The sequence below is a fragment of the Colias eurytheme genome, chromosome 2, assembly GCF_061535395.1.
Source record: "Colias eurytheme isolate Ceu_HAF_F1 chromosome 2, ilColEury1 Martin Lab GWU primary, whole genome shotgun sequence".
Lineage (NCBI taxonomy): Eukaryota > Metazoa > Arthropoda > Insecta > Lepidoptera > Pieridae > Colias > Colias eurytheme.
In genome coordinates, this window is record NC_142981.1 from 12,201,911 (window position 1) to 12,215,478 (window position 13,568).

The following is a 13,568-nucleotide window of genomic DNA, read 5'->3' on the forward strand; positions in this document are numbered from 1 at the left end:
GTGCACAGAACATGAACGAGTGTTCAACTTGCGACGCGCACGGTCGCAGCGGGTTACTAAGTGCCTACATCCAGTACCAGTGTCGGATACCTCGCCCTGCGCTCTCCGACACGGACATTGGATTGCCGCTACCGCCCTCTGGTAACGTATCCCTAGACAAATGTCATAATCTGTATTTATTTATTTATTTGTAACACTTTACTATGCTAGTTATACAAATTACTTGAAACTAAAACTTATAGCTAAACTAGCACAGAGGGCGGCCTTATCACTAAAGAGTGATCTCTTCCAGGCAACCCACTGTGTGAAGTAATAAAGGAGGAGGTAGGTCAGAAGTACACAACTACATAAATAATAAATACATACACTTAAATATGCATACATATTACTAATCCATATAAATACATACTCAACTGTATTTTAGTAATAGTCAGCCTTTGTATAGTATGTGTGGTATCTACAGTAAAAAGGAATGGTCTTTACCCTCCTCCTGACTCTTTAGTTCGTGTAATGTCGTGTGCGCACAATGTAGCATGCTTTAAGTATTATAAAATAAAGTTTATTTAGCGACATCCACAAGTTGTGGTGCATTGTACAATTATTTCAACAACCACTTTATCTGACAGATAAACTATACAAAACGTATCCAGAAGCTGTGGAAATTCACCTTGACGTGCAACGGCACTGTTTACATCACTTCACGGTACTTCAATTATATTTTGAGTGCCCTCTATCTACTGTAATATATTCCTTCCACACGTAATATGACACTAAGTTATATTTTGAGAAATGTGCGAATTTCGTAATTTTAAAGACAAACGCTTAAAACACACATACTAAGAAAATTACCACTTTAAATTGAGGTAATATGAAAATAACTTACTTTCATTATTTGTTTCCAGTAATGACTGACGGTTCGTGTAAAATCTTGCACGAAGAAATCGCTCTGCAATGGGTCGTCGCTAGTGGAGTTACGCGAGATTTGGCTATGAGTAACTCTTGGTTAGTATTTATTTACGATGTTTAAAAAGCGTTCAAGTTCAACCTATATTCTAAACTGGTATTTTAGCCAAAACAATATTTATTTTGACTCGAAGGATATTGACCACAGATTGTAGGATTCGTGTGTTTTCATTTATTTATTTATATGTAGTAACGAGATATCTAGTTTGTTACATTTCGTGCTTCTGCAGAGCTGTATACATATTCGCTCTCTCTCTGATATATTGTATCTTGGTTTAGTTCTTAAGTTTTAAAATGCTTCTCTTTCCGCAATTCTACTGAATCAATAAAAACAAAAATTAAAAAAATTGGTTGCCTGTAAAGTCGGTATACGGGCGAAAGTTTTACGTGACAACGACTTTTTATGTCTGTCTCTCTCGCTCTTAGGCGGGCTAACCATGCCCGCGTGCCTCTCACTCGCTCTCATTGTGAGCGCATAACGTGAGCGGAGCGTAACGCAGTTTCTTGAAGTGTCACCCGGCAAACCAATTTATAAGACGTTGTCACGTCAAAAACGCTACTACACACAATTTGTTACCCCAAATTTAATAAAAATCTCATCATCCAGGACACTCTTCGAGCTGATGGTGAAATCCATGGTGGAGTATCTCTATTGGAGCGGAGCACACGAAGCTCCACGTAAAGCTCGCTTCCCGGAACACTTCACTGATGACGTCACCACACTTGTCACTAACGTCACCGCTGAGATTATAGCCAAGTATGTGTCGGGGTTTTCAGCAAAAGCTGGCTAAATCAATTAGTTGATTGGATCAATTTCTTCAGTATTAACTTTCAATTTTGTAAACAAGTTCCGTAAATTATAATGTATTTCACGCGATCAAGCTGTCAAAATGTCGAAATAAAATTTTCGATTCGTCATAAACAATCTGATAGAACGACACTCGACAATCCAATGTAAAATAATAATCTTTGTACGAACATGTAATAAAACCACATATGATTTTTTTTATTGAAGAGACTAAAAAGTCGTCTATGTATTCAAAACAATCTTTATCCCACAAAAACAATCTGATAAAACTACACACGACGGTCCAATGTAAAATACATGTATTTTTACGTATATATTTGTACGTGTAGGTAATATAATCCGTCTACATGACTTATTGTTTAATTCACTGATTCATTATGTTTAAAATCATGAATAAATTTTACAATCAAAAATGTAAGTGCCTACTTACTACGTGAAATACTCCCTTTTGTATATAAAGTAACCTTTTTGTTAAAATATATGAACACGTACTAAAGAATATCTATTTTTAGATACGGCAAGAACAGCCGTCTCACCCAAAGCCTCAACAACAGCCTGGCTTTCTTCCTGTTCGACTTGCTAAGTATCATGGATCGTGGTTATGTGTTCAACCTCATACGCGGCTACCACAAGCAGATGTCCGCGAAGATCTCATCTGTACCGGATGCTGTGCCACTCGTGCACTATAAGGTAGATTTTTCTTACTTTCTTTGTTGATTCTGTGCGTAATTATTGCGTCGATAGACATAGTAAGTGATAGAAATCTAAGAGCATTTTATTTGAAAAAATTAAAATCTTTAATGTCAACCAGCTGCTTCTGTCAACACGTGGCGTTACGGCTACGGTTTACTATATACACATTTATTTTTTATTTTAATAAAGTGACAGTCGCAGCAAATTAACAACTTCTGCAAACATCTACTACTTACGATTTAAAAGACTTTATTGACCAATTCACAACATCTAGCGTTCTTCTGCATCGAGATAACATCTCTTATCAAGAAATCATCTTGTCATTTACGTTTTAAAACCGTTACAATCGAATAACATTTATATATTCAACTTGACTTCGTTTATAAGCGCTTTTGAATCGTCTTAACACAGAATACCATCCAATCACCATCAATTAATAATTTACTTCACGTCCAGCTATCATTCCTCCGGATCGTATGTTCCCACGAGCACTACGTGTCCCTCTGCCTCCCGGCCGGCGCACGTGCAAGTTCCCCCGCGCCCTCCATGCGATCCTCTGCATCTTCAGACGGAAGGGCAGGGGGTTTGTCTCCGGACTTCCGGTCCAGGCATTATCTGGTTGGCTTGTTATTGGCTGATCTTACAGCTGCGCTGGAGTTGCAGTAAGTATAAAAAAATCATTTTACGCTTTGAAAAGTTCTTAAAACTGTACTAATGTTATACCTTGAACACTATTTTTCACTATCTAATCAGAATTTACACAGTTCAAATATCAGTTACCCTTACTGCGTTCACTAAGTTAGACTAACACTTTACCACAAAAAAAAATTTAAAACACCTCTTAATCCCGTCACTTCTTCTAAATAAATAAATAAAAAAATCTTTATTTTGCCAAAAACATTAACTTTACAAAAATATGTACGCTGACTCTTGAACTAGATGAAATCTGTGTCTTAAGAGCCAGCGTTCCTCCTTATAAATACAACTAAGTACATTTTGATAAATATACAACCAATAAAATACTCATTAGGCAAATTTTCATATTCCTTCCCAATCAACAAACCTGCCACGATTCTAATATTTTAATGCACTAAATTCAGCTTTTCTTGCCTTTAAAACTTTAAAACTACCCCCATTCCAGGAGCCCAGTACTCCAATGTGCAGCAGTGAACGCAGTACTATCCCTCCTATCGGCCCACGACGCGGACGCACGACTCGCGCCTACAGCGTTAAGGGCCCGCGTGGCTTCGTTATACTTGCCGCTATTGGGAATAGTGCTGGATGCTCAGCCGCAACTGTATCGAGGATTTGATGGGAGCAAGGGTGAGAATTATTACAAGTTTAGCAATTTTTTGACGTGACAACGTCTTATAATTCGATAGAGCCGGCTGCACGCACGAAAAAACATGACTCATGCGGCGTTACCTCGCTCTGAGGCGTTCCGTGTAAGGCTTGAAGTGCAAGCGAGAGCGCGGAAATAGCGACAAAGAAGCACAATCGGACGTTGTCACGTTCAACTATCGTCCGTAAACAACAAACAGACAACCGTTACGGACAACCAATTTTTTTGTTAGGATTTAAGACAGTAAACAATTTTTACAGGAATTATTGTTAAAATCATGACTGTAACTAAAGCAATTTAAGAATCGTTTAAAAACATCTGTAACGTGTTAAATTAAGATCAAACCCTGTTATCATGGTAATAAATAGTCATGGATAAAACTTATGGGTTTGTTTGTAGAAATACTGCAACTGGACGGTGAAATGGGACAGCTCGGAAGCTTATACCCTGCGTCTTCACCAGAAGGAGATTTCAAACAGGTAATTATTAAAAACCTGTATCTGCATGTTTTTTTACAATGCATACTTATTTAGATATCTGACGCAGTCAACACAGAATTTACAAAAAAAAACTTCATCATTTCTGACGATTTCTTTTTTATTTTTTCTTTTGCAATGTCAAAAGCTGGATTTGAAATTTCATTTCTGCATATCTAGAAAGATGCCTTCTAAAAACTTTAATTCATATCTTCTATTTGTACTTGATTGATCTTTTTGAAGTGAAACTTCTTTAGGCGCGTTGAGAGTAAAATTTCAAGGTCGCGTCGTGTCATGTGACATTTTCGGTATCTTTAAATCTTGCCAAAAAAGCTTCACATCTGACAGGTGTGCTCGGCACACACGCTCTTTTTTTGTATCTTAAATGTCATACATTTTTTAACATTTCTCATATGTATTTGTTTCCAGAACGGTCGGCCCCCGTTCAACAGCGAAACCAGCCGCAACCTGCTAGTATGCCTGGTGTGGGTGCTGAAGTGGGCCGAGCGCGGCGCTCTGAGCGCGGCCGTCGCGGAGCTGCCGCCCGCCCGCCTGCACGCGTTGTTTGCGCTCATCGACCTGTGCTTCAAGTGTCAGGAGTACAAGGTATACACACACATAACCAGAAGTATAGGATAAATGGGCTGTCGAACACCGAAAGAATTTCTCAAATCGGACCAGTAGTTCCTGAGATTAGCGCGTTCAAACAAAGTCTGCAGCTTTATAATATTAGTATAGAATATTTTTTTCTATAATAATTTGTCATTTACAGGGTCGTAAGGAAATAATGAAGTGCGCGCAACAAAATGTACGCAAAACGACAGATATCAAGGCTAAATTGGAAGACGTTATATTAGGACAGGGCTCGGCAAGATCGGACTTCATTATGCGCCGTAAAGGTGAGATATTTTGAAAAATTTGCTCCTAAAATTTCTTCTTTTTATATTGCCAAAAATAAATTCACAATTATGTAGTTCACAGAGCTAGATTATTAAGAAATTTTCGTTCCTATATTAAACTCGAACTAGATGTAATCAGATGAAAGCCACAACATTACAAGTGCTTCGAGCTGGATACGCAAAGATATAATCCCCACAACATCATTTATCCTTCAAGTTGAATACAAATAAATTAAACTAGATGTCCGCCCGCCGCTTCAAACTGAAACTCTAACATTTATTTATTCAATTAGACTTCTTTTAGCTTCTCTTCTTCCGCATTTTCAAAGAAAACCCGCATAATTACTGTTCCTGTGGTTCCGGGATTTGAAAAGTAGTCTAATTCTGGGTCTTCAGCTACCTACAAATGAAATTTTATTGTAATCGGTTCAATAGTATTTGCGTGAAAGAATAACAAAATATATCCATGTTCGCAAACTTTTGCATTTATACTATTAGTAGGATGTTTTTTTTTTTATTCATTATTGCTATTAGTGAGTTTGGTTTTCATTAAACGTGTGTAACCAGGCGGTTCAAACGCTCGTCCCGGCGGGCGGGACCGCTGGCGCAAGGATTGGGTGCGGGGCGGATCAAGATCCCGCCCCGCGTCCCCCGCACGGGCACACCCCGCACTCGCTGCACTACTATCAGCTGAGGTGTCGATGACCTTGCTGCACGCGGTCGAGACTATTGTACAGGTGAGGTCAATGAACTGTGGAATGAGTTGTGTGTGATGTTTTATGTGTTAGTTTCTGTGTGGTTAGTGATATTAAAGAACGATTTTTTTTTTCGGAAACAGCGAGTTGTATTTTTTGTTTCTTTTATATGTGGCGTGTGTGTGTATTATTGATAATTTTTCTACTATTCGCAGTGTTTTTTTTTTTTTCATTTTTACTGCATTTTGTCTAAATTTTTTGTATAAATTTATAAAGAATATAAAAAATTTGATCACGAGGCGGGACTCAAACCCGCATCCTTTCGCGCCAAACCGGGGCGGATGCCTAACTAACTCAGCCACTCGTGACCCGCCAAAGCGATCGAATTTATTCTATTCTTTCAGTTTTATGTGTCTAAGGGACACACCGCGCGCTATCTATTGAGATGATAAACAACCACATCAACCAATACGAAACACTTTTCAGTGAATACAATATTGTGACGATGGAACACGACTTTTTTTGTAGATTTTGATATTTTTTGTCCCGATTTTTTTATCATTATAATATGATGTCCCAGTCGTGCAGCGGCTCGGAGACTGCGCAGCTCGCGTGCAGCGGCGCGCTGGGCGTGGTGCTGCGCGCGCTGCAGCGCAACCAGAGCGCCCACGTGCTGCACCACATGTTCGCTACCGTGCGCGCGCTCATACACAAGGTACTTGTGCTTAGACATAGATATTAATAAAAAAGTTTTTTTTTTATAATACATAACAAAAAAAAATAATATAAATAGTGATTTTTAATGTCCCTCGAAAAACAAATTTGTACCTTTTACATTCTAATCTAATTTATCTTCCAAGAATTTGTAACTTGGAATATTTTTAACCATGCTTTTTACCCATTTTTTATGGTTTTGAGCAATGATTAAAAGATGCAAATAGGTTACAAACACAACATTCGATCTTCTAAAACGGCATACTAACATACACACCATTAGATCGTATGATCGTACGTATGATCAAAGTAAGATCGTATGATTCAACTGTCGTGCGTGAGAAAGACAAAATCGAAGTTAAATTAACCAAATTTTGATGTGCCACTCTACGCTAACTATATAACTTTTGACTTATAGTATCTATTCGACTTATAATAAGTTTTGAGGGTAAAAATAAAATTCAACCATTTTTCATTCAAGTAGACTACATAATGTATCCTCCCCCTATTTGGACTAGCCAGTTAAATTACTTTATCCACGCATTAACCACCACCCCCAGTTGGGCTGGTCATGCTGCTCCGAGGAGTGGGGGCCGGGTGTGTGCCGCGTGCTGCTGCGGCACTGTGCCGCGCTGTCCTCCAGCACGAGATCACACGCATCCGCCACGTTGTATGCGTTGATGCGGCAACACTATCATTTGGGCAATGTGAGTATATGTGTAGTGGTTGAGAGGCAATGTGTTTGGGGATTGTGGCTCGGATGATGTTAAAAAAGTAGGAAAAAATGAATTAGGTAACTCGGTTTTTTTATTATAAGTCAGGTTGTAAAAATCAATCCATAAGTGTAATTTTTTGATAATACCTCATTTGCTGGCACATTCAAATAGCGCCCGTCATTTTTTACTGCGTAACTTGTAATTTCCAATGAAAATTACTAAAATAAGAAAAATTATCTGTCAACCAAAATGCCCTCTTGATGATCTGATATTATGTAACACACTCTCAATGATAGATAGCATTTAAACAGAACTATTTCAATCACTTCCTATTGATTCTTATTGTAATTCCAATTATATTTCTAACAGAATTTCAGCCGAATCAAGATGCAAGTGACCATGTCACTATCCTCACTAGTCGGAACTTCAACCACATTTAGTGAAGAATCTCTGCGACGTGCTCTCAAAACAGTGCTAATGTATGCGGAACATGACCAGGATTTACAGGACACTGGCTTCCCGGAACAGGTAGGTGAATTTGTGGTGGTATACCCTTGTTTTAATGGTCACTAAAAATTATCAAGGTTTATTGGCTTAATTTTTAACTTGTAAATTCCAGCCAGATCATTTATAAATACAGGAACTATAATTGTATTTATAAATGATCCCTATTTCCACAAGGAAATGAATTTAACTTCTTTGACACTGGGAAAGTATTGTTGAATATTAAAAAAATAAAGAATCCTTAAAAAATAACACAGAAAAAAATAAAGATTCATTCAAAATGTGTCTTCTGACGATTTCAGCTTATAAATCCTGCCCGAATTAAAAAATGCAATACATAATGGCGTTGTAATTTAATTTCCAGGTGAAAGACCTAGTATTCAACCTGCACATGATACTAAGCGACACCGTGAAGATGAAGGAATTCCAGGAGGATCCAGAAATGTTGCTAGACTTAATGTACCGCATCGCCCGTGGTTACCAGCACAGCCCTGATCTTCGGCTCACTTGGCTTAATAATATGGCCCAGAAGCATATGGAGGTATGCTATTATATTACTTCACTTATTTAGGGCAACCAATAAAATATGAGATATCTTAATGTATCGGCACGTACTGAAAGACTGTCACCTGGAAAGTTAATATAAATTAAAACATAAAAATAATAGAATTTCTAGGATTTTATAGATGGCACATCTGGATATCTTGGATATTTTAGTAGGTTTTTTTATGATATAAATATATTTTTATATTGGCTATATTAATTAATGTTATGCGCTGTAATATGTGTTACCCTCAACCACATTTTTTTACATTTATTCCCACATTCCAGCGCTCCAATCACCTGGAAGCAGGCATGTGCCTGGTCCACGGAGCAGCATTAGTAGCAGAACAGCTGCGGGCTGGTGGCCGTGGGGCAGCACTGCTGGAGAAGGTCACCCACAACGCGCTGGACGAGAGCTGCCCCGACCTGCAGCTGCCCCACCACCACCTCACCTGCCAGGAGCTGCAGGTATACTGCGACTTCTGGAACATTCTAGAACTTGCTAGAAGGGATTGTATGGTGCAGCACTGGTAGCAGAACAGCTGCGGGTGTACAGTATACTGGGAGAGCTTGAAGAAAATGATGGAATGCGGAGTTTAGGCAAATTGAACGAGCAAAATTGATGTTGCAAAAATATAAAACCTTCATCAATCGCTTTTCAGCCGATTTTACCACGTATAAAATGTTTTCCCAGACTCAAAATCATTCCAAATGTAGCCGATTATCTATCTACCTTAAAAAGTGTCTTTTATTTTAACCCATTGACCACCGTAAGCCCCGATCGGGGCGCGACACAATAGATTTTCTATTGTGTCTGTGATTCCGAGGACTGATGGATTAATTCTTAACTTCATAGCTCATGATATTAATTTCAGGCGTTGTTAGAGCACGCTGCCAGCGAACTAATGGCGGCCGGAATGTACGAAACTGTCAATGAAGTGTACAAAGTACTGATCCCCATCGCAGAGGAGAACAGGGACTATAAGAAACTCGCTAATATACACAGGTAAGGTGATAATGAGCGTAGAACTGTGTGTATTAATAATTAATTTATAAAATGTAAATCAGGCTCGACGGACCAAAATTTTAATTTAATGAATATATTGCTTCGTTTAAGATTTACGTGCGATGCCTAATTATTGGTGTTCAAAGTTTTAACTTATTATTAATTACTATTTTATAAAAATCCGGCTCGAAGGACCAAAAATATGAACGGGCGTTTGTGAATGTTTTGATCACGTTAGGTCGAGGTTTGCTTGCGTAAACGTAGTTATGTTATTAATGTGTGCCATGAATTTAATGAAAAAAGTTAAATGTAGATCCGGCTCGAAGGACGAAAAGTGTGAATTAACTTGAATGGGTGTTCTGGTTGCATGTGGCCAAGATTTGCTTGAGTAAACTTAGTTGGTGTTATTAAGGAATACCTGTTTGCCATGAATTTAATGCAAAAAGTTAACAAAATGTAGATCCGGCTCGAAGGACCAAAAATATTAATGGACCCTTAATATTGTTGTTTTATGCCTCATTTGGTCGTATTTAGTCAAATTTCTCTTTGATGATATACGCCGCGTCACGTAAAAAGAGCGCTGGGAAAAAGTGGAGTGGGTAACTTTGCGCATGGGTACACTCGCGCACGCAAGTACTATACTAGGTCTATTGTTTTATTTTTTAACGATCTTTTCGCTCGCCGTTTCGTATATTGATTAATGCTAGGTACATTGATAAATATATGGAATAGCAAATAGAACTAAAACATGTTGAATGCAGTTTAAAATGTTTAATCTAGAATATTTAAAAAAATTAAAGTAAAGGGGAAACTCCTTCCATTAAATCGTCATGGGTGACGTGAAATCCAGATGAGCACGCGGTTAACAATTCGTCTCACTGTACACACGGAACATTTTGTTGCCAGTGCGGTTCGTTTCATACATTGTTTTAAATTATCAACTGAATTATTATCAGCTTCTCTCTTCATAAAACAATAACATGTATATTTTAAAAAGAAATATTTTACTTGATCTATGAATTGTTTGAATGAATTGTTGATAATTTAATCTTTGACTTCCATAGTTCTTAGATACTTTACTGATTGTTAGACATAATTTATTGTTATACTGTGATGGAATGTAATGAATTTTATTTTATGTGATTGAATGTAACATAGGTATTTATTGATTTAACTGTATTTAATGTAATTTAATGTATTGTAGCTATAGTGATGTGATATTTATCTGTACTATGATTTAGATTCAATTTATTTTATGACATGTATTTAAAAAAAATATTTTACTTGATCTATGAATTGTGCTAAATAATGTAATTTTTAATATTTTTTTTTTAACCTCAATTGTGCTGTGTACATACAATTTGGCTGGCATTTTACCGCAACATGTGATTAAATTTGTGTATAATTAGTCAAAATTGTCAGCTGTGATGTGTACCTATTTAAATAAATAAAATAAAATAAAATAAACATCATAAATCATTTTTCTGTGAAAAACCATTTCGTATATAAAAACTTTTGTGTGCGGTAGTACTATGAGAACAAACGTAGCGTGAACACAGCGCGGGAAGCAAAGGTTAACTGACGAACCAATAGCGCACCGGCAAGCAAGCGGCGCGTCACCCGCCCGCCCCGCGCCGCACCTCATGCCACCAAATAGATCTATAAATCATCTAGTGCGCAGCTTGACCGCCAGCGCTCTTTTTACATGATCCCACCTGTACTTATGATTCTCTTAAATCAAATAATCAACTTTTTGTCTTTTCCGTTTAATAAAAAAATTATCTTTTTAACAAGTGTCTTATGATAAATGGCTTATAGAGGTTATTAAAATTAAAAAATGCAATAACTTCAGGTCCATCTCCTGACTAATACTATTGATTATTATAGCTATTGATTGGGAGTATCCTAATTTTATATTAAAACTAGCGGTCCGCCCCGGCTTTGCCCGTGGTACACATTCGCAATAAAAGGTAGCCTATGTTCTTTCTCAGGGTCTAAAGATTGTCTGTGCCAAATTTCAAAATCGGTCCAGTAGTTTATGCGTGAAAACCATACATGCAAACCTTTCCTCTTTATAATTTATAGATAATCAACAAATAATTATCGTTTCAGCAAGCTGAGTGAAGCGTTCAGCCGCATAGAGCAGCTACACGGCAAGCGCGTGTTCGGCTCGTACTTCCGCGTGTCGTTCTACGGCGCGCGGTTCGGTGACCTCAGCGGGGAGGAGTTCGTGTACAAGGAGCATGCGCTTACCAAGCTGCCGGAGATATTTAGCCGGCTGGAGGTCAATGACCCCTAGTTTATATTGTAGCATTTAGAAGGCCTGAACGGAGCTATGGCTGGGTCATTCATAGCATACCCCATGACCCCAGTCATAGCTCCCAAAACTTCAGCAAGTTGTTGATCCTCTTGTTATAGTGTGACTACCAGAATCGCAATGTTACGAAAGCTGTAATAACATAATATTTCTTTAATTATCTCTTAACCCAATAACTGCTTAAAATCAAGCTTTATTTTTTTTGCTTATCAGAAATTGAATTACCAATCCATTTTTGTTTTGTTATTTTTCAAGTGCATCTCAAAAAACTATACTATACTAATAACAGCATTTTTCCATAGAACTTCTACGGCCAGCGTTTCGGTCCAGAAAACGTGGTGATTATAAAAGACTCCAACATGGTGGACCCCAGTACACTGGCCGCGGACAAGGCGTACATACAGATCACGTACGTGGAGCCGTACTTCGAGCCGCACGAGTTGCGTACACGCGTCACGCATTATGAGCGGAATTTTAATATTAGTAAGTATTTCTTGATTGATTTTTTTTCGTGTTGAGGTCTTTACGTATGCAAGTATTGTTTGTGATGGTATTGTTGTTTATTCGTAACTAGCTTACCGCCCGTGGCTTCGCCCGCTTTGTCTAAAACTTAATAAATTAGGTAAATAATAAAACCTTCCTATTGAATCACTTTATCTATAAAAAAACCGCATCAAAATCTGTTGCGTAGTTTTAAAGATTTAAGCATACAAAGGGACATAGGGACAGAGAAAGCGACTTTGTTTTATACTATGTAGTGATAGTGATATTTCTGATTGATAGATGTAGTTTTTTTCTAATTATGCGTGCATCTTATGATATATTTGTTAATTACTAGTTTAGGTAAATCCGGCTCGAAGGACCAAAAATATGAAGGCACAAAAGTGTTTAAGATTTGTTTGCGCAAGCTTAGTTGATGTTGTTTATGCTTCTCTTCGGTGCTTCATTATCTTTTTATAGGTTTTGTTCGGTTAAAAATCTATATTTCCTCTAAAATTTTGGATTTTCCTAACGCATTTATTATCTATTTTTATTATTTATCAAAAATAAATCTATAAACCTTTGATTTTTTTTTCTTGTAGAACGTTTTATGTACGCAACGCCATTCACGGCTGATGGTCGGGCTCACGGTGCGCTCGGAGAACAATGCAAGCGCAAGACCATACTCACCACTGCACACCATTTCCCTTACCTCAAGACGAGGATACAGGTAAAGAGGGATAAAGTTAAGACGGAGATACAGGTAAAGATAGAGATAAAGTTAATACGGGGATACAGGTAAAGATAGGGATAAAGTTAAGACGGGGATACAGGTAAAGATAGGGATAAAGTTAAGACGGGGATACAGGTAAAGATAGGGGTAAAGTTAAGACGGGGATACAGGTAAAGATAGGGATAAAGTTAAGACGGGGATACACATAAACATAGGGATAAAGTTAAGACGGGGATACAGGTAAAGATAGGGATAAAGTTAAGACAAGGATACAGGTATAGATAGCGATAAAATTAAGACAAGGATACAGGTAGAGATAGAGATAAAGTTAAGAAGGGGATACAGGTAAAGATAGCGATAAAGTTAAGACGGGGATACAGGTAAAGATGGGCTCTAACTATGTTATAAATTGTCGGACTGGGGAAGATGGAGGAATAGGGATTAAAAGATTAAGCTATGTGCTACAAATTATTGCACGCTATAGAGCTTTCCAAACATTTTACTTTTTAAAGATTAAGCTCTATCTGTGCGTGTAACAATTCATCGGAGAGCTAGAGATATATGTAACTTAAAAGATAAAGCTCTTGCTATGTTAAAATCGCAGGGGATGAACATAGAGCTTTACAAGTCTTCGCAATAAGGGGGGGGGGAGGGGTAAAGCTTTACAGATAAAGCTTTC

General features: G+C 37.7%; 1 protein-coding gene across 1 annotated transcript in view; it reads left to right on the top strand.

Annotated features, from left to right (window-relative positions):
• Zir (dedicator of cytokinesis) overlaps positions 1–13,568 on the top strand; it is a 30,743-nt gene that overhangs the window by 13,959 nt on the left and 3,216 nt on the right. Inside the window, exons 17-35 of the mRNA XM_090116378.1 lie at positions 9–141; positions 903–1,002; positions 1,571–1,720; positions 2,284–2,461; positions 2,921–3,126; positions 3,606–3,787; positions 4,206–4,285; positions 4,712–4,888; positions 5,055–5,181; positions 5,749–5,918; positions 6,457–6,591; positions 7,151–7,297; positions 7,676–7,834; positions 8,175–8,351; positions 8,642–8,821; positions 9,229–9,359; positions 11,472–11,643; positions 11,979–12,159; positions 12,759–12,886. Of these exons, the coding sequence (XP_089972504.1) occupies positions 9–141; positions 903–1,002; positions 1,571–1,720; positions 2,284–2,461; positions 2,921–3,126; positions 3,606–3,787; positions 4,206–4,285; positions 4,712–4,888; positions 5,055–5,181; positions 5,749–5,918; positions 6,457–6,591; positions 7,151–7,297; positions 7,676–7,834; positions 8,175–8,351; positions 8,642–8,821; positions 9,229–9,359; positions 11,472–11,643; positions 11,979–12,159; positions 12,759–12,886 (2,913 nt within the window). The remainder of the gene's footprint in view (positions 1–8; positions 142–902; positions 1,003–1,570; positions 1,721–2,283; positions 2,462–2,920; positions 3,127–3,605; positions 3,788–4,205; positions 4,286–4,711; positions 4,889–5,054; positions 5,182–5,748; positions 5,919–6,456; positions 6,592–7,150; positions 7,298–7,675; positions 7,835–8,174; positions 8,352–8,641; positions 8,822–9,228; positions 9,360–11,471; positions 11,644–11,978; positions 12,160–12,758; positions 12,887–13,568) is intronic.